We start from the raw sequence: 21,191 nt of genomic DNA, 5'->3' as shown, positions 1-21,191 counted from the left end.
GAATATTCAACTGAAAACACTGATGAGCAAGGAATGAATTTTTCTTTGTCTCAAGTACAGCCATAAGCATCTCGAGGAGTATTAAAGAGTAAAAAAAGAACAACAATAACTCATACTACAATAGCTGCATTTGAAAAATACAGTGGTATTTTACTGTAGGCACAATTTCAAAACCTACAGAAAAGAAAACAACCTTGAATAAAATAAAATAATGCTGGTTTTATTCAAGAATAATCACTGTTTGTGATCACTGTACTCTTCTGTGAGCAAAATCTTATTTCCTTCTAGAAACAAGCTGTTAAATATATCATACAAATTACCATCACTCACCTCTCCTATCATTTCTGCCTGCATTTGTGGATTTGTCAGAAGGGCAAGGGCAACGTCCTTCGCATTTCACTGAGATTTGTTTTCCTGAGACACAGGCTTGATAGTCTAATTTGCACTGTAAGGAAAGAGAATGACTATCATTAATATAAACAACTTTTATAATAAAAATCATAGCTCTTTAAGCACTTTGAAGCAATCTTTCATGAAGTGCTTAAACCTTTGCAGACATAGGTGCTAGGAAAAAATTTCTGCAGTATATGCTACCTTTGTACTAAGAATAAGATTAGATAAAGATAAAAAGTTTTTGTTCCCTAACCTGGCTACAGTTTCAGACTCAATTCAAGCATGAATGCACTTGTGGTGTTAGACTGATTTGAATATGCATACTAAATGGAAGTAGACTGCATTGGTTTTATTTGTATTATATGAGCAAATAAAGAAAGCAACAATATTCATTACTGATAGGAAGTGATTAACAGTGAATTATAGAATTTATCACTTAATTTCTACCTTTAAGATGACAGTATTGTAGTAATAAGCAATAACAAATGAAATGGAAAGCTGTGCCTGTGCCTGATGCAATTCTGCATAGTGACAGTCTTTTCTGATATAGAAAAAGATTAATTTTTCTGGTTCTGATCTGTATACTTACAGATCCAATTGAGAAACCATACAAAAATTAACCAAATCTAACCAGGAAATGGAATTGTTGTTTCAACCATATAAAAACAACATAGTTAAAGACCACATACATGGAAAATAACCCTATTGTAAACTTTGTCACTCTTACTGAGAAGCTGAACTTTTATTCTAAAAGGAAAGTTCTTGACATACAGATCTTTCTGCAGAACATTTTGCCAATGTAATATCAGGAAAAACACAAACCAAAACAAAGGAGAAATAAAAAAAGAAGTATCTACAAAGAGCTTTTTAGGAAAAGGAGGAAAAAGAAAAGGAAAGGAGGAAGATGGCTATGGATAACACTTCATTTAAACAAAGGATGGAAGATGTCTCATTAGTCAGGTAAGAGATATATAACTTAAAAGTGTAGGAGTCAGAAAACCACTTCAAGTAACAAATAAAAATATGAAGTGTTTTCTATGCATCACAACACTTCAGAAGAACAATCTCACCAGAATTTGTGCCTTATATTCCCTAGCACATTTTCTGTTTGGATATTTAACTTCAGTTTAATGCAATTCCATTATACAATTACTAGGATTTCTGGCAAACCCTAAAGTTGAAGTTTCTCTCTCCCTCCTAAAAATGAGTCAGGGGTGGGAGCACTGTAGCTATGTAGGAATAAAGGAGCCTCCTGAAAGATTGCACTTGAGGTTTCCACTAGTATGCAGATATAAGCACTGTGAATTTACAGAACTTTATTAACCTTTCGTGCAGTCAGACTTCTAACCCTGTCACACTGTCATGCAAGTTCTCTACCCAGCACAAGCTGAACTGCATCACTGTATTGAAATAATACCTTTTTGCACCACTGCCAATCCCAAAAAGAAGACATATTAGAAGCGAGAGAAAAGAATACATCAATTTTTGTGTATTTACATAAAATCATCATTATAGTTCAGTTTTCAATGCACTATCTTTTGCCAAAAAGGCATGGTTAAAGGACAATGAGACTAAACAAATCTTCTGACAAAAAAGAACAACAGATCAACTCCAGTTGAAAGCTATACGAATAGTATTAGTGTCTCATAAAGGACCAGAAAATTGAAGCAAAGCAAACAGCTCTGCCTATGTTGACCACGAAACAACTGAATACCTTTTGTATCCCTGCACAATTATCCTGGCTGTACAGGAGATTGCTTTCATTACCCATGATGCCCGCCAGACCCCTTTCCAGACAGTGCATGACCTAATCCATATTTTAATAGTTGAAACAATCTTCAGAGTTAGTAGAATGGATCATAGCCCAAATTTAATATGTGCTTCTGTGGAAAAGAGGTATCTTCCCTTTTTTAAGATTGGAGAACTTTTATTGTTCAATCTTAGTAGCTTAAAGAGTCAAACCTACAAATACCTGTGCTTTAGGTTTTGATTACTTCCTCTTGGTGACTGAATTTAATGAGATCACCATTTAAAACTGACATACAAACCGATTTCAGGTTTGTTTTACTGAGAACCAGAATATGAAGAGTGGAAAACAGAGGAATACTTTTTTATTTTTTTAAGATTTCTTTAATCCTTTCTTTGAGAGATTTTTTTACAGACTCCAGTGCTTGTTTTGTTTCACTTGAATGTTGAAGAAACTAGTAAATACTTCAAAGCTGCTCCTGCTAACGTAATTAGTTGTGAGTTTAGTCCTTCTGATTTATTTTTCTTTAAAGTTGTCTACACACTCCTATTTGCAAACAACACTGCCCTTTTAAATGTTAAGAAAAATTTAATGCCTGACACCTGCCACCGGCATTGATACCTGAGTTAGTGAGTGCAAGGTCAGCACGTAACACTTCCAAATCAGTACTCCATTCACAGGTATGCTAGAATTTTACACCCACTGAACTCATTTTATGGACAGGCAAGCAGCAGAGAGAGATTCCTTGTCTCCAGAAACAAAGCAAAATCATGGTGCTTGCCTAAGTTAGAAATGAATCAATAGGCTGTTCTGACAATTTCATATCAGCAGCTAATGACACCAGGAATATAACTCTCGTTCAAAACTCTTGTCCTTGTTCCCCAAATAAACAATGCACTGGGATATTGCAAAGGCAGCTCAGCTAAATAAAGGCAGGTCAGAGTTCCCTCAACGTTACTCTCAAACTACTAAAAGAGGCGAGCAACATACCTGAAAAACTCCATAGAAAAAGAAATCTGTGGCATACAGAATATGTGGACACGATAAGAAGTAGAGGTACAAAGGAGACGTAGTGTTGGGAACAGTGATGAAATAATTTGTTTTGTGGGGAAAATATCTGAAGAGTTTAAACAGCAGAAAAACGCAAGAACTATTATGTGATGTATAGCAACAAAATAATTCCAATTTATTTGGCTTTATTCGTGACTTTTCTATATGGGGAAAATATGTCATGAAATTTTCAAGAAACTCATCTCTTGGATTTCACAACATTCCTTATTTATATAGGTTTTATCAACTGTTAACTGCTTGTGCTACTTTCATCACAATCCCTTATATGCATGCAAAAATACCATTTTCCTTCTGAATATATCTAGCTTTTTATCCTCTGATCTTGATTCCCCTTTCCTTTTAGCATGTCATTTTTCTACACTGGAGTTTCACCATGTCTCATTTGTATGTTTGATTCTAAGGATGCTTCAGCTGTTTGAATTTTCACACATTTTGTTTCAAGACAGAAGAACAGGTATTTCTGACTTCAGAGCAATATGCTGCACAGTGCTTCAAAAAAAAAAATTAAAAATCATTTCAATACAGACAAAGAATATGTACCATGTCAGGGTCTCTTGGCAATATATCTCAGGATGAAAAATTCCTCATTTCTGTACTGTCAAGTGTCCCATAGAAAAACACAATTTATTTACTCATAATCCGCCTGTTTGAAAAACTGTTGAGTCTTAAATGGACTCAAACATTCTTCAGCATTTGCCCAAAGTAGTTGTTTAGTGAACTAGAGACGAGCAATTAAACATCAAAGAACATCAAAGAATATATGTCATCTTTAGACATGACTCATGCAGCTTTACTGTTATTACAGTAAAGATGAGAATAGTTATATTTCTGGAACAACTACCACAGTGTATGTTATTTTGAAATTCATGAGCTCTGCTCTTACAACTACTGTTATAGAGTTGGAAAGATTAAATGACAGTAATATATTTCATTAAGATCTGCTACCTTCCATTCCAAAGTAGGTATCTGTCAAAGGCTGCCAAGATACATATATACATATGTACATATATACATATATATAAAGAGCCTAGTTTTGCCCCAAAATGAAAAAAAACCACCTACTTTTCCATGGCAAAATAATGAAAAAAATGAAGATACAAGGTAAAAAACTTATTATTTTTGTGTGCATTTGATGGGCATGAATACAAGGACAGGATAGATTTTATTTGTTACATTAAGTTCCAAACAATTCCAACTTCCCTTGTGTTTGTAAACCAAGTTCCAGGTAAATATCATACATTTCCATATATACATGTTTACCTTTAGAAAACCCCCAAATCACCCCCCTGTGACCAACTGACCCAATTTTTCAAGTGTGAATGACAGTATGCATGTCATTAATACACAGGGAGGATGCTGATAAAAATCTGTTACTCGGGAAAACTCTTTGATGACTTCAAATACACAGGAAGCCTCTACAGAAAGGAGTAATATGTCAGCATGAGCATCACATATACAGAAGTAAAATCTCTATGTTGAGTGAAAAAGAATATTAGGAGAATATTTATATAGTCTAGAATTTTTCAAATGAGTTGAATTTGATATTTACATCCTTGAACACTTGAACTGGCTGAGCAAATTTACAGCCATTGAGAATTTATGAAGGACAGAGGATGTACTATTAGACTGGAAATTAATGAAAAATGAAGAAAATAAATAAGGAAGGAAAAGATGGTCTCAGAAATTATAGAAAAAAACCAGCTTTTAAGTTTGATTTCTGGGCACCTAGAAGAAGAAAGGAGAGGGACCATGATATAGGGTTTTATCAGGCAAATCAGATCTAGTTTCATTCTATGGATTACATTCTAGAAAACAGAGACATATTAGATTGCAAGTACCTTGATTTTACCAAGGCTTGTCACACACTTTTACATTGCAAACTGGTAAGCCATACTGGGAAGTATGTTATTTGTGTGCTCATACTGTAAGATGAGTACAAAACTAGTTGAAAGTGATCCTCAGAGAGTAACAAACAATGGATCACTGTTAAAATAGAAGGCTGCACTGAGTGGACTTTTGCAAGGGTAAGTCACAACCCTCGAACTATTCTGTCTTTTTTATTAATGGCTTGGAAGACGAAATAAAAGATATCCTATTAAACATGAAAGAGGCTGGAATAACTTTAGAAGACATGACTATAATCAAAATACTCCTATTATTGAAATAGGCTAAAAATATAATGTAATTCAATACAGAAAACTGTGAAGTTCTACTCTTAGGTAGACTTAATAATCACGTTTAAAATACAAGCTATGGAACAACTGGCTAGACAACCCTTCCAAAGGAAAAATAAAAATCTAGTGATCATTATGAACAATTGGTGTTTAAAAACATTACCATACCAGGATATATAAATAGGACTGCAACATACAAAACACGTAAAATAATTCCACACAGCTCTGGCAGTGCTTAAAATAGAGTACCCTTTACAGCTTTGTGACAAGGTTTCAAACAAGATGGGAATTAATTGGACAAAGTCCAAAAAAAGATTAACAACAATGATCAGAAGCCTAGAAAATAGAGTCACTGAGAAAGAGGCTCAGGGCATGGGGATGTTCAGTCTTGAGAAGAGAGGATTCGCATAACAGCTGGCAAATAGGAAAAAGGTATCTGAAAGATACCCAAAAAGAATACCATGATGTTACAAGAAATAATTGGCTTAAATTGCTGCAGAAAAGTTTCAGATTAGATACTAGGAAGACTTTCTAATAATAAGGGTAGCGAACTATTAAAATAAATTGTTGGAGAAGTTTATTGAATCTTAATAATTGTCTTTAAGACCAGGATTAGATAAATCTGTCAGGAATGACACCTGTATAGTTTATCTTGCTTTGAGAAAATGGGTGGACCAGATGGCATCAAGCTTATTCAATGAGGAAGTACAGGAGAGACCAGCTCTGGAAATGAACCAGTGTCAAAAGACTATTGCTTACATAAATCTTGTTCATTTGCTGGAGAGACTGAAAGATGTGTAATGAGTGAACTAGGGAGACTGCATGAAAGAAAAGGAAAATAATGCTTATGCTGGTCCATGGATCTTGGATAACTGGAGCAAAATTTGGTTTGGTACTGAGTGTATTTGTGCTCTCCTGAGCTCTTGAGAACCTGAGATCTGATTTGGGAACATGCTAAATATTTTTACATAAACTAAAACAAAAATAAATTGAACATATAAATGCTTTGCAATGTGAAGCATGGAAAAAACAATCCTTTAATGGGACATCCAAATCTCACGAATATTTTTTTCTGCTTCCATCTATCTGCAGAACCTTATTCTACCTGTAAAACAACACTCACACAGAGGGACTGTGTGTGAGTATAAATTAGTTACTATTTGCAGACTTCTCAAAATCTGTATAACAGAAGACATGAGACTGTACTGAACAGTGCAGAGAAAATGAATTACTGATTAGATAGAAGACAGGTATGTCCATTCTGTGTGTTAAGTGAGTGAAGAGTCCTGCGGAAAAAAAGGCAACAGAATTAAGATTGCATTATAAATCTACCCCAAAAGAAAGACAAACAGTGCTTGTGCAAAATTAACTTTGGCATTTCCCAACATATTATCAATTTGTTTTTTCTCACAGACTTAATTCTGTTCCTTTTTGAGAATGCTCCTACTTCAGTGGCAAGATAACTTATTTTTCCACAGTAGTACTGTCTTGCCAGGAAGATGTAGCAGCTTTTAAACAAACTAACTAAAGCTAAGTAATGAGGATACATGTGATTTCTCCAGACAGTAAGGAACAGAAGCTCATGCACTAGTGCCTTCAGTTGCAGTCTCCAGACACTCCCTCCAACTCCTCCTTTCCTTTACCTTATACATACTGGACAGCTGGAAGCAGATGGGGTACATCCCTACAGTATGCAAGTCAGCAGAAGTTAGCTGCCAGGGAATACACCTGGATCTCCGATGCATATCGCATCCATTATGTGCTTCAATCCCTTGATGGTGAAAGACTGAAGTTCAGAGAGATATGTCAACACACCCTTTTCTACCATATAAACATAACTTCGCAGTATTGGGTGAAGTGTGAATTCAATGTGAATTAAAGTCTTTTAGAAATTTTCATGTGCTGAGGTATATGATGCTTACAGAAATGCTTTCTAGAACACCATCACATTTAATGCTGAGCATTTAGTAAATTACTTTTAGATAACCAATAACTAATATTTATGCAACTTTAAATAGTGTTTCATCTTTGAAAGGTAACTGTCATCTTTAATTGTACCTTATCTCAATAATGAGAGTTCTGTAGAAGTCCATGACTTTTTTGTGCATTTAAAATTAAACAGCGCATGCTATCTAATTCTAAGAAAAAATACACTGAAGAATAATTAAATTCAGATTCACCTGATAATTATTAGTTCACATGCTACAAATACTTAATTAGAACATATACTCCATATAGGGAAGAAGTTAACAGGGTTTTTTTCTTATTATTACCAACTGTGGGTGTGGATAATGATTCTGACACTAACCAGTGAGAGAGAAGAGAATAAGAGGCCCTACTTCTGACTCCTCAACTCTTCCAAACCCTTGTTCATTCAGCTCTAACCAACCTTCCAGTGTACAGAAGAGGAGAAAAGTGATCTAGTGCAGGTGAAACTGGGGATATCAGTAGGCATTGGGGAATTCCAAAATCTTACCACCATAGTCTACAAATTGTACACCACAGCCTTCCGCACTGTTACCTACCAACTGAATATTCATACGTCGAGCAGCAAAACCTAGCTGTAATAGTATAAATAAATAGAATGGCTAAGAGAATTTAGAATATCCTCTCAAATTTACAGGTTCCTAACAAAAAAGCTTACAGTTCTTCCTTCCCTGTCTATTTTCTAGATGATCAGCAATGGGTGGTTAGGAGAGTTTTGTATGATGCAATCAACAGGATCTCTGAGAAAAGAGCTCTTTGCTAGACTACCATGAAGATAGATGCTGAAGAAGAGAATGAAGGGTTAAAATTTCTTCCACTATCATCATGTGTCTTATTGGTAGAAATCTCTCCTGTAGAGCTCCACATTCATGCATCGGTACAGAACTCTGTTTCCTCTCCGTTTTTAGAACCTGGTACCTCTTGACAGTTGAACAGAATCTCTGATTACCAGGACTCAGTACTGTGTGCTTTCAACTTAATTTCATGCTATTTTGCTTATCCAGGTTACCCATTTTCTCACTTTACCCCTACTTCACAAAACTTACATACATTCCCCTGCTCAAAATTTGCTTTTACTGTATTTTGTGCAAATTGCTATGTGAAGTTATGGCCTCAGATTTGAGTCTCCTAAAGTAAAATATCTAAGAAACTACAGTATGCTTTAACTGGGTTGGTGATTCCTGTCACCAATCATGGGGGCAGGCTGGGCAGAGTGAGTGTTGATCAGGTTATGGCCCAGGTCCAGTTCAACATGGAGCATTACTTGATAGAGAACATGGAAGAGAGATAAAGGACCGCTTGACACAAGGGGCCGATTCCAGGCAATGTCTGGTACTGCTTCTTTGTGCAGGGGTGTCTCTTTACGTTGGCTTAAAATGGAGGTGAAAATATGGCCAGAGTTAGTGACATTCATGTGCTAAACCTAATTTTGAAATTATTGTAACATTTTATAATTCTTTACAAAAAGCAGCCAAGAAGGCACAAGCAGTTGCAATACAGAACTTCAAACTAAAACCAGCTAGACATAATGCCAAGATACCACATTTTCAACTAATTCAAGCTTTAGAAATTAAAAATTCAAGTGCAATTTTATCTATGAGTAGTCATCCAGATCTACAGATGCCTTTTTGTCCTGTCAGTAACCTGTTAATCATGTGTATTACTTACCTAAACAATTGGAGTTTGGGTAAAAAGCTTTTCAGCAAACAAGTACTACCATTAAAAATGGAAATAATATTTAAAAAATATTAACCATAAAGACATACAACTAGCATTTTGACCAGAGAACAAAAGGAAAAGTGCCTACTGAACCAAGACCCTGAGCAAAGAAAATATTTTGTGGTTGAAAGAGAACTGATGATATGTTGTTTATAAAGCTATGAACTAGGGAAAGCAATTTACATGACAAAATGAGAATCTGTATGCAGTTTTCTTCCTGTTCACCTCTATAGCTCTTGCCTGTTTTCTTCAGTGCTCTGCAGTGCAATGGCATAAAAAGAAAAGCCTGAAATCAGGTCAACTAGCTATTAAATCTTTTTTGGACACCCTAGAAAACATATTAAGTCACAGAAACATGCAGATAGATGCCTACTGGGATTATTCAAATTAGGCACCTACCTTTCTTTGCTTTCATACTTGGAGGCTTTTAGAGACACAGGATGCTTAGGAGCTTCTGAAAATCCTTCTAAGGACCTATGTGCTTTTTAAGTCAGCCCTCTGAATTTTTAGGCACCTACTCAGTTTGGCAAATATATACCTAACCATCTTATTCTACACATTTTGCAAACAGGTAGACTAATATTTTATACCATCAAATGAGAACGTAAAGCTTTAATTAATGCTAAATGACAAAACCCTGTGATATCCCTACTTGAAACATACTATTTCCAGTAAATTCAAAAGTATTAATAATAATGCTTCTAGTCATTTTTTGTGTAAAAAAAGTAATATATTACCTCATATCCAAATTAATATTTCAATTTTCTTTGAAGACAATAAATTCTGTAAAAAACAAGATATTTCAAATATAAAAATATAAAAAAAAAATTTCAAGAGTGTTTTAAAAAAACTGATTAACAAAAGGGTTAAAAATATATAACCATATTACTCCTACCTACATTATTCCTTCTGATCTTAGCTTATTCCAAAATTATATACACTGATGCAGTTTGAAAATACACTAACAGCTTCTTGTAAGCATGCTTAATATAAAAAAAATTCTCTTTCTGACATATACATGCATATACTTAAGTATATAAATTCTGACTCTTATTCAGAACTCTTGCCCATATAGTCCAACTTTCAGCATTTCACCAGGCTCCTTGTTTCAAACTTCATCACTTTTAGCAGACCCAAGCTACAGATGCACAGAATGTCACTCAACGCTCTATGTACATGAGATCCTTGGTGTACCTCATTGCTGGCATTCACAGGTTTGCAATTTCGAGAAAATTTCTTGAGATAGAAAAAGGAATATTGCTCAGACAAAACAAACTTTACATTTTTCAAGTTCCCACTTCAAATTTGAAAATTAATATTCAAAGAAAAATTTAAAATGTGAGCAAAACCATTTAATTCTCCTAAACCATCTTAAAAACAGCTGCCTATTTTTGGTTCAAATTCAGCCAAGAAAGATATTCACTGATTTTTCAGCTGACATGCAAATTTCTGAATAATGGCAATGCTAAAATAAAAGTAATGGCAAAGCTATAAAGCTTTATAATAACACACAAATGGCTTCTAAAAGCATGGAATTTTTTGTTAAAAGAATCTGCTTATTGCTTATTAACATGCACTATCACTGTATTTTTAATGTGGTATGGCTTCCTAAGCCATGCTGGCTGATTGCATTACTAATTAAACAATTTCAATTTATCTAATTAAATCTAAGTTGAAATATTTATAAAGTTATATGTGAGCTAAAATAGCATCTAAAGGGCGTGCTCATTAGTCTTCAATTACAGGAAAAATAATGAAAGTAATAAAAGTAATGTGCACAGACCTAGCTAGTCCATGCTGGGTTATCCCATCCAAGTTTATAAGACACTTAAACTATACTATGTCAATTGTTAAAAAAAAAAGAGAAAGCAAAAAAAATAAATTTGGTATGGTTACTTACATTTAGGTGAAACCTTCATCATCGCACTACAGAATCACCGTTTGGATCAGAAGTTAGACACACCTAGGCACTCTCAGTTTTCTTACCATTGCCTCTACAGCTCTCTACTCTTTTTTCGCCCACCTAGAAATGTATGCTGAAATTCATTTGAACTCCAAGTACTAGATTTTATTTATTAAACAGTCCAAAATAGAAGGCTACATGCGCTATCAGTGAAGGAAATGTTTATGAAATTCCACATTCATAATGGTTTTCACCCTGTCAGGGAAGAAACATGCTATTGTGCAAGTGGAGGTTAATATTCCAAAGCATGGATGTTTTTCCTTAGATTACATGTATCTCTTCTTGAACTTACAGAGATATGTCTTGTGAAGAGACACACAGAACTGTGCCTAAATCTTTCTACTTTTTTCTGTTAGTATTTGATCTCTAAAACATACAAAAGACTTCCCTGTTCTATGTCAAACACATATGGATTAAAATCAGGACAACACAAAGCCAAGTCTTCATATGTCTTTCTGAATTAAGAGCTAGAGCAGCAAATTTTGCTACACAAACTCTTATTTTTCTCTTCCAGTAAGTCCACGGTGGCCTACAATGCTCCATTTTTTTTCTAAAACTTTGCTATGATGCAGAGGACCTACCTCTGATACCCAGTCATATTTTTCAGATCCCTGTCTGTCTCTCAGCTCTCATCAATGTCCAGATCTGTTCTTTGGGGACTTCAGTGATTTTACTTTCATACTTTTTTTCTTGTTTACTCAAGATCTCATCCAAGAGTACATCTGTTTGCTAAGAACTATTTGGTTTCATTTGATTCAAGATTAATGTAGAAAAACAAGGAAGCAGAGCAAGCAGCAATGTCTTAACTTGTGGAAGAAAGGTCTGTTATTATTTGCTGCTTGTAAATTTAGCAGAAAGCAGATGCTTAAAAATCATTGGACATGTAAACAAACAGGTTGGACAGTTCTCTTTGCCAGAAATTACTGAAGTTGGGATAGATCACAACCACACCCCTGAAGAAAACTGACAAAGGCAGACATAAGACAGGTTTTCTGAAGGACTCCATATTCTCAGGAAAACCTTAAGGATTTTGTTTGAGAGCTGGCTAAAATATTTTGAACATTTCTGAATATCAATTTCTTCAAGGTTTCGTCTTTGGTTGGTTTTGTGTTTTTTTCTTCCAAGAGGGACAGTGGCAGGTGTATATTAATGGTTCAAAGAGTCCTGAAGTGATCAGGAACTTCACAGCAAGACCCAGTGTTGTGAAATTCACACAACCCAGAAACTTCTGGATGTTTCCATACGTGGCTTTGGATATTTTAAAGTGACATGATTTGGGGAGGGAAGTGAATGTGGTTACCAGGTGTGCCATTAGAAAACTTGAATCCCAGACAGTTTTCTGTGGTTCAGTTGAAGAACTGTATTCTTTTACAGCCATAATCTTAATATGCCTGAGCTATGACAACATGTATTTGTTTAGTATCACAATGTTGAATGCTAAATGTGTCTTATTAAAGACCATGAAATAAGATTAGTATGCATTTAACAGAAGACTACACAAACATCAACCCCCTTTCAAAATAATTTTAAAATTCTATATTACGGATGTATTCTAAGCAGAGGATCTTAAGTATATAAAACCAGTATATTGGAATTAGAGCATCAGAAATACTGAAAACTTGAAGGAATATTCAAACAATTCTGATACATGTGAGTTTGTCTTCAGTGAAATATCTACATAGTAATTGGTTCATGTTTACAGTACTTCATTGTGAGCTTTTCAAAGTTACAAATTAAAAAAAAAAAAGAGTGAGACTTCAAAGATAATTCTTTAATGTTACAGATATTTTACCTTACTGACATCTGTGAAATTACTAGGACTGAAGCTTTTCTTTTTCTCTGGGTCAGCATAATTAGTTTATAGCACTGTTGGTCTACATTTCTGTTACTGTGTCTGATGTTACTACTTGAAACTTCACAGCATTTCAGTTTCTTGCTAAGTGCAAGTGTGACCTACATCAATAGCATGTAAGAATATCTTTTTAGAAGCTAAACACTTTGTTCTGTTTGATTACTAAATTTAATTGCAAGTTCTAAAAAATTTTAATTTGAATAATTACATTTTTTAAAGTAATTTTCACTTCATTTGCAGTTCTGTAGCTTTTAAAATGCTTACTGTTCTGTTAATTGCTAAAGAAAACCAAAATGGCTAAGTAATGTTAAGTACATCTTCTTTTGTGCCCGCTACATCTATGTTGTTCCAAAACCCTTCTTAAAAGGAAAAATAGAATTAATTTTGAAGAAAATTAAATATACAGAAAAAGGGAAAGAAATTAGAACCAATCTACATTTATTATAACTCTCCATAACACATGGTACATGGAAGAGGATCTGTTTTAAAGCAATAAAATGATCCATGGGTTCACTGCTACTTGATAAGCATATATTTAAATTCCACTATGACTAAGAGGAGACAAGGAGACATATTCAAGGAAAAAAAACCCCGAGGTCCCAGTCCCACAGTTCAGTGCGCTAGGAAGTGCAGTCAGGTTTAGATATGCATATAAAAACAAATTGTGCATTGGAATTAAGAGAAAATAACAGAGGAAGAAAAGGTGGCAGGCATTTAAGTTAGATTTTTTGCTTTTTTTTTTCTTTTTCTTTTTTTAAGGTACCATTGTGTAGCTACATATTTTACCCTACAGGATAAATTTAGGAAAATGATCCCTTTTAAAGACCTAAACTTACTGACTTCTATGGCATACTGGTGATAGAAAGAGAGAAACTGCTTTCTAAAAAAAAGTATAATCATCCCATTCATATATCTATAGCCAAATGAGAAACATCTTTATTGTTACATTTTCTTCCATTTCCTCACATATCTTGAATGCAAGGACAATTTAGGTGGCCATGGCTCTCCCTTGCCCCTGGGACATAGGAAGGAATGTTCCAAGGAGAAGGGAATGACATGCCTGGGGTGGGATATAAGGCTGTCAGAGACACGAGAACAGAACTACACCACACACCACTAAACTTCTTCCTTTCTAATAAGTGCTTACCTGCATTTTCCATACCATCTCCTACAACGGCACTCTTTGGGGTCTTCTTTCAGAGAATTATTACTGTAATAATTGAATGTTTTGACTAGGCCAAGACCTGAGACAGTTTTCTTGTTTGCCATTTACCACTTTCAATCTCATCTTCTTTAATCCCATTCTTATCACAGATTGTCTGCTACTGACTCTCAAAATTTGTTCCCTAGGTTGACAGTATCTTGTTTCATGCCCACTGTCTTTAACCGCTCTCTCTCTTCCTTTATAAAAAGGTTCTTTCCCATTTGTTTCAAAAAAACTCCACCAAATGCCCAAACAAAAGCCTCCCAAGATCATAAAAACCCTCTTATCCCACCTAACTACCTCTTTGATTACCACCCTCTTTATCCTCCACTCTACTGAAACAACACTCACTAATGAGCTTCCGCTTGGTAAATCTGAGACAATCTTCTCTTTTGATCCCCTTCTTGCAATCAGCACAGCTCATCACTATCCTCTCCACTGTTTTCTCATGTGCCTTAATGTTTCAAAAAGCTAGGCAAACTTAAGAACATTATTTATTGTCCTTAATGCTCCAGACCCATCTTTATATTGGTTTCTTTTCAGAACTGTTTTCTGCTCCCCACCATCACTCCACAAGCATAACTATGCTAGTGGAAGCTCCTGTACATTTCTGCCTGCATATGATTTGGATACACTCTCCCAGAAAAGAATTCATGTGCCAGAATGATTCTTGATTATTTTAGCTGTAATCCTAGTAACAGCATTTTCAATACTATTTTCAAAATATTAACTTCTGCTGGTTAAAGCTACCATTCAGAGAAAGACTGTTCTCCAGATAAGTATGTGTGTCTTTAAGAAATCTGAATCTTTAACTATCTTCTCAACTTCACTTTAAGCAATTTGATTTTTCTTGTTTTACTGGCTGTCCTGTTTGACAGTTAACATATAAATTTAGATTTTCATGAATAGGTTCTGAATCTGACTTCTTTCTAAATTTATTATTTCGTATCAGTATACTGCTGCTGTGATATGAGAGTTATTTAATAAACACTGACACTTGTTTCACTTTCCCCTATTTGTCCTATTCTTTTATTAGTTTGTCCTTCCAGGCTAGATTGTTTCTATTCTAGAGAAAACTTTATACTTTTTTAAGAAACAATGTAAAGTTATTAGATAGATGGAGGCTTAAGAAAATATTTTCCAATCCATAAAGTAGCATTTTTAATTTTTTATTGAAATATTAAAGTTTATGTATATTTTAATGTAAATCCTATACATAATTTGATATAAAACAAACACAGCATTCTGCAAATGAAAAAGAAGAAATTCAATTCTTGCTAGTATAAATATGCCATCCTAGTCTAAGAAATACTGAGCTGCTCAGAATTTCAAAATATTGAAGGTTCCATAAAGTCATCTAAGCTACCATCTCCATTCTCTACAGCTTTAGCAGCTATTTATTTTGAATGCAGTTGATAAAAAGAGATCAGTTATATATAATTTGGAATTTTTAGTACATCAGCCTATTTGGAAAACTGGATTAAGTGAAGTGAGTCACCCTTCTGATGTTTCTCTGCCTTTTTTTGAACACCACATCCTGTCAATTTAAAGGTTCCAGATAAAATTACAAGCATTACTGGCAAAGCCCATTGATGGCGGAAGCTGGAAAACCAGACAATCTCATTTCCTGATTTTTTATTATTAGCCTTTTTAAAGCATTTAAACAATAAACAAGGAGTTTCCAGTATTTCTGTAAAGATCAGTTTATCCTCATAAAGTATACTCCATGAATCAATCAAGCAAGATACATTTTATCTCACTGACTACTGGTCAGTCCCATTCAAGAAATGAGATTACAGGGTTTTTGTTTGGGGTTTTTTGGGGGGAGGGGAGAGGATGGGGTGGAAGGAGGGCTGGTCATGGTTTGTTGGTTTTAGTAGAAAAACAAATTGGTACTGGCAGAGCACCTGGAAGAAGCTGCTTTTTCCAGCTGCAAAAATGTGGACCAGCATGCTGTCAAATAATTTATTTCAGAGAGATTGCATTATTTTATTACCAAAGATGGCAGGCAATGATTTAACCTTACTATTTTTGGCTACGTTTCAACTGATAGTTAAGTCTACAGCAGATTGCTTGGTAACAATGCAGATAAAAACCGAAAGGCAAGTGGATTAGCCCAATTTAAAAAGTAGCACTGACATACATTGAACCAGGTCTGTGAAAATTACTTTCATTTACTATTACAAAATAGATACCTATTTTGTAATAGTAAATCTATTTCTAGCAATCTTTTCTTAAGTAGAAAGAACTGTCAACAGCTCAGGCATGTAACCTGAAAACTCACAATAAGCTAAGAAATAAATTTAAATCAATTTAACTTTTATAATAGGACAATGTTTAAAATAACATCAAAGATTAAAAATGTTGATACTTATTTTTATGCTTGCTCCAAACAAGCTGTCTTATAACAAACACACTGCTAAGAGATACAGATTATTAAGTAAATTCTTAAAAAGACCCGAGATGAATAAAGGCAGCAATTAATTTAAAAAGAACAATGTTAAATATGGGATATCCTGACAATAAAAATCTAGGAATTTAGTTCATGTAAAATTATAAACAAAATTTGCACAGAGTAAGCAACCAGTATCAAAATCCCCCCACTAGACACAGTGTGATTTTATCCAGTGGCTCTCTTTCACCCTTCTATTGAGAAAGGAATCATAATCTGGGAGACTGAAGAAGTATTTGAATATTAAAAAAATCTAAATCTACACACCTATCTATCTGTAAAATATATCAAGAATTCATAGCCTCTTTTCTGACTGATTTTCTATAACTTTTCCATCTTAGTCTGAGAAGCTAGTTTAGACCCATTATTTTTGCAAAACATTATTTGTATTGCTATTTATACCTATAGGGATGTCATCAATCACATGAAGTTTTCAGAGGAGAAAAAAATATTTCATAAAAAATTCACCTTACTAGCCCTATGCTACAGCACTGCTTGAGAATTCCTAGAGTTAAAATGAATAATGCACTTTCAAGTGCCAAAGTTTAGAGAAATGCAGAAGGTAAAACTAGACTAATGAAGCGTAAAACACATGCAGTATTATTTAAAGGCTATTAACTAAAAATTGTTTGTAACACCACCCTGGTAAGGAAACTGTAGGATCTCTTTATACTGAATTTCTTCTCACATAATAATTAACATTCACTTTGATTACTCAACATTTCAGCACATAGTATTTTTATTCAACATTGTTGTAATGCTAATAAAGAATAACTGACACCTGCTACTTCTACTTTACACTGACTGCATGGGACAAATTGTGGGCTGAGAACACAGTGAACCTAACCTAGCCTGCTAAAATGAATGGGAAACAAAACATCCTTACCTGACTCTGGATAAGCTCAATTTAGAAGTTAACCTTTCTTTCTACATTGTCTACCCATTATATAATTTTTTTTCCGCAAAGCAAAAAACATGTGTGAAATATCTAGAGTTACATAACTTAATACAAACATTTGCATGGGTTTGGCCTGAAAAGGGAGGGCATACACTCTAAAGTAGTGTCCATCTGATAACTGCCAGCTGCCTGGCTGTGTTCTACAATACCATTACTATTTACTGACTTATTTTCAGAAAATGTGTTCTACAATTTGCCACAGTCATTGACAAACGCATTCTAAATACAAGAAAATTGCTATATAAACTTCTACTGGAGCTTGATGACACAATGAAATTAAACTTTGCCTGGAGTAAAGCAACACAAATATTTGTCTTCATGTCAATTTTTAAAATGACTGCTCCTGAAATAACCTTGCAATGACCTCTATTTTCATGCAACTGCACCATAGAATATGAAATCATAACATCATTGAAAAGAAATAAAAATTAATATTTATAGGCTAATACATTATCTTCTGTGGTCATTAACTTTTTTTAGCATTTTGCTGCCATAAACTTAGATTTGAAATCTACCATTATGAGGTAGTGTAAGACAAAAGGAAAACCCTTCAAAAGCTCTCTCATGCTACATTACTTCTGCATTATATGCATGTAAGGGATACAGAGGTTGGATAGTATGTCCTATTGCACTGACTGCAACTCTGATAACACACTGGAATGGAAGCAGAGAGTACCTATTTAATCCACTCATTTCACGTCATTCTGTTTGATAAGCACACCCTCACCTTTAACACATGAACTGCTGTAAAAATATCTGCATATCATCATTATTTATAGACTTCTGTACATCTACTTCAGACCAGACCATGACAGACCATAACGGTCACTTCTGCCTATGGGACTACTTAGAATACAACATTGCTATATGATAAAATAGGAAATAAGCAATGAATTCTTGACCAGTTCCCTATAACTAAATATTCAGTTAGTAAGAAAAACATTTTCTAATGTAAGATTTAGAATAAAAGCATTAGAATTGTCAAGGTTGAGGAAACACTAGTTATAGTCTGATGTTTTTATTTTATCAAGAAGAAAATGTCCTTGGAAAGGATACTTAAGTGTTCAATCCAATAGCCATAAACCAATTTTATGAGAGGATGCTAAACAAATTGATTTGTTTTCAGCATTATGAAGTCCCTCCATCTCACAAGTTTCACCTGAGCTCTGTACTAATGCAGTCCCATGCTTTCTGGACTTCAGCATGACCAGCACAAAATCTTTTCTTCAAAAATGACTGGGTAAACTGACAGTAACATTTTTCAATTACTATTCTGTCTCCAAATAAGAACGACAGAAAAGACAGGAGGGTTCTGGAATACAGAAGGAACATTTGGTTATCATCTTAAAATACATAAAATACTGTTGCAAGAAGGAAAGATATGCAACAATTATTTACATTATTATATTTTTTTATCTGGGTATGTTACATCTATGCCTAGGTGCTTGGAATGTGAAGCATCCCCTCAATGGTCAACTGGAAAATCTGACTTAACATGTTTATCCAACCCCAAACTGGGGACATGCAACACGTTTTTCCTTACTCAAAACCCTGCCTTGGTGTCTGTCACAGACAGACTTAACTTGGAGCTCCATTATATTGTGGAACACTCTTACGCTATGCTGCTGGGGATACTACTGTTTCATGCTGCTTAGGATTTGCTACCATTTTGCTTTTTTGTCTTACAATACGCTAGAATTGCTGTAGGTTGCAGTCTGTAACATCTATTTTAGACAAAACAAATAAATGTTGATTTGTGTTGCAATACAGTATTTTATTTTCCAAGAGCTGGAATTGACTGAACAATGAAAAAATAATTTAGTTCTTTATTTAATTCTTACCTGAGAAGAATATGTGTGACCATCTGATCCACAAACAGGACTGGTATAAACTACTGGACACTGCTTGCAGTTTGATGAAATGGGACCACCCCTCCACTGTTTATGGCCTAAACCAGCCTCTTTCATACTGTAAGTAAACAAAAAGTATGTAATTCTGATAAGCAGTAGTAAAAATGAACATATTCAGGGTATTTTAATGAGCCTTTACAAACAGTAAGCCATACATGATTTCAGCCAAAAAGTTGTCTTCTAAGTAAAGAGCTTGCACAGTCATTGGTATATACTCGCTCACCTTTGTACATTACTCACTGTAGTGATACTTGATACGTGTGTATTATATTTATCTTTCTAAAACACCTTAGTAGAAAAAGATGATTAAGATGATGCTTTGGTGACTCTTACACTTATTAATCAGTGAAAGACGTCTGACTTGTGTGGTATTTACTTTTTGTTGTTGTAATTAAATAGTATGAATGGAGCTATTGTATTAATACTGGTGTTGAAGGAGGTAACATTTAAATATTAGAAAATTATATCATTAATACTTCTATAGAAATAGGTAGGTGGTCCTTCAGAGTACTGTTTGCCCCACTTTGACCACTGCCTTTCGCAGCTTATACTTCATAAAATTCAGACTTTAGCACCCAATGTAAAGTTCAAAGGAAAAAAAAGGTAATCCACCGGAGCACAGAGTTGATCTGCATAAGCGTATACATGTATGCTTATACAAACAGATAGTTATAGCTAGGTGGATCATTTTAACACAGAAAAAAGCTACACTGGGTCAGACTAAAAGTCGAAAATAAGTTACTGATGCTTCCTCAGAATACTCTGCTAGCCTTCAGTAATTTGTGGCATATGGCCATCCTCAGACAAAGATGTTTTCTCTCTGTCGCTTTGAATTAATTTTTATTCATGAATTTTTTCAATTGCTTTTTGCAATGATGAAAGCATTTAGTAGCCATTGTATCCTGAAACAGCTGTTTTATGAGAGTTGCCTGATTCATAGACTGACCTACAATATGCTTTATATATTAATGACTTCCATATAAATAAGAAAATAGAACAATAATGCATGATTTTTATATTGTGTTTTCTGCTTGGAATCTTAATGAGGAATCTAAAAATGATTATGTTTAGAATACAGCAATGACTTATCAGGACACACTCAAGTAGTAAATGTTCAAATTTATCTTATAAAAAAACTTAAATCAAATCTTCTTTAATGGAGCAGAAGTCTCTCCTCTTGATTCACCTACAGATAATACGGAACTATTTTGCTAATTAGTCATGATCACTGTTTGAGAAGAACTTGTCTGGAGTAATAAAAAGAAAGGAAATTAGAGAAAATAAAATCCTCATCCTCTGGTTTTATGATGTGCAGAGTAAAACGCTAAAAGCACACACTTAACAGCAAACTGATGATGACCAAAACCAAAACCCCATTTCTCTGCTATGCTCATTTTTTTTATGCTGTTCATGATTTTGGCTGTAACTATGGTCTTTAAAAAGAAAAAAAAATAAATAAAATCATAAATCTATAGAAGTTTACATTCAGATTATGTTGTGTGGTGAAATTTTGAAGTACATGTTTTTTTTACAGTGTAAACAGGAACCTGAAAAGTTGTACAGAGAAATTATCAGTTATTGCTGAAAAAGCCAGTAATAGCTTCAATTACATGTAGCATAATGAGTGGTAAAATATCTGTACAGGAAGTTTTTAGGTCCATCAGGAAGTATTAAAAAAAGGTAACAATTCAAATGTACCACCCTAATTAATAATAAATAACAATCCTTTCTGCTGAGTTGCATCATTTGAAGACTATAACAC

At 34.3% G+C, this 21,191-nt stretch overlaps 1 protein-coding gene across 1 annotated transcript in view; it reads right to left on the bottom strand.

The window, feature by feature from the left end:
- The window catches only part of SPOCK3 (SPARC (osteonectin), cwcv and kazal like domains proteoglycan 3), a 231,752-nt gene that overhangs the window by 65,024 nt on the left and 145,537 nt on the right, over positions 1–21,191 (bottom strand). The window contains exons 5-6 of the mRNA XM_075028940.1: positions 19,361–19,487; positions 331–445 (exon numbers count right to left, since the gene is read on the bottom strand). Coding sequence (XP_074885041.1) covers positions 331–445; positions 19,361–19,487 — 242 coding nt within the window. The remainder of the gene's footprint in view (positions 1–330; positions 446–19,360; positions 19,488–21,191) is intronic.

This window comes from Buteo buteo, chromosome 1 (assembly GCF_964188355.1).
Source record: "Buteo buteo chromosome 1, bButBut1.hap1.1, whole genome shotgun sequence".
Lineage (NCBI taxonomy): Eukaryota > Metazoa > Chordata > Aves > Accipitriformes > Accipitridae > Buteo > Buteo buteo.
This window is presented reverse-complemented; position numbering and strand designations above follow the sequence as displayed.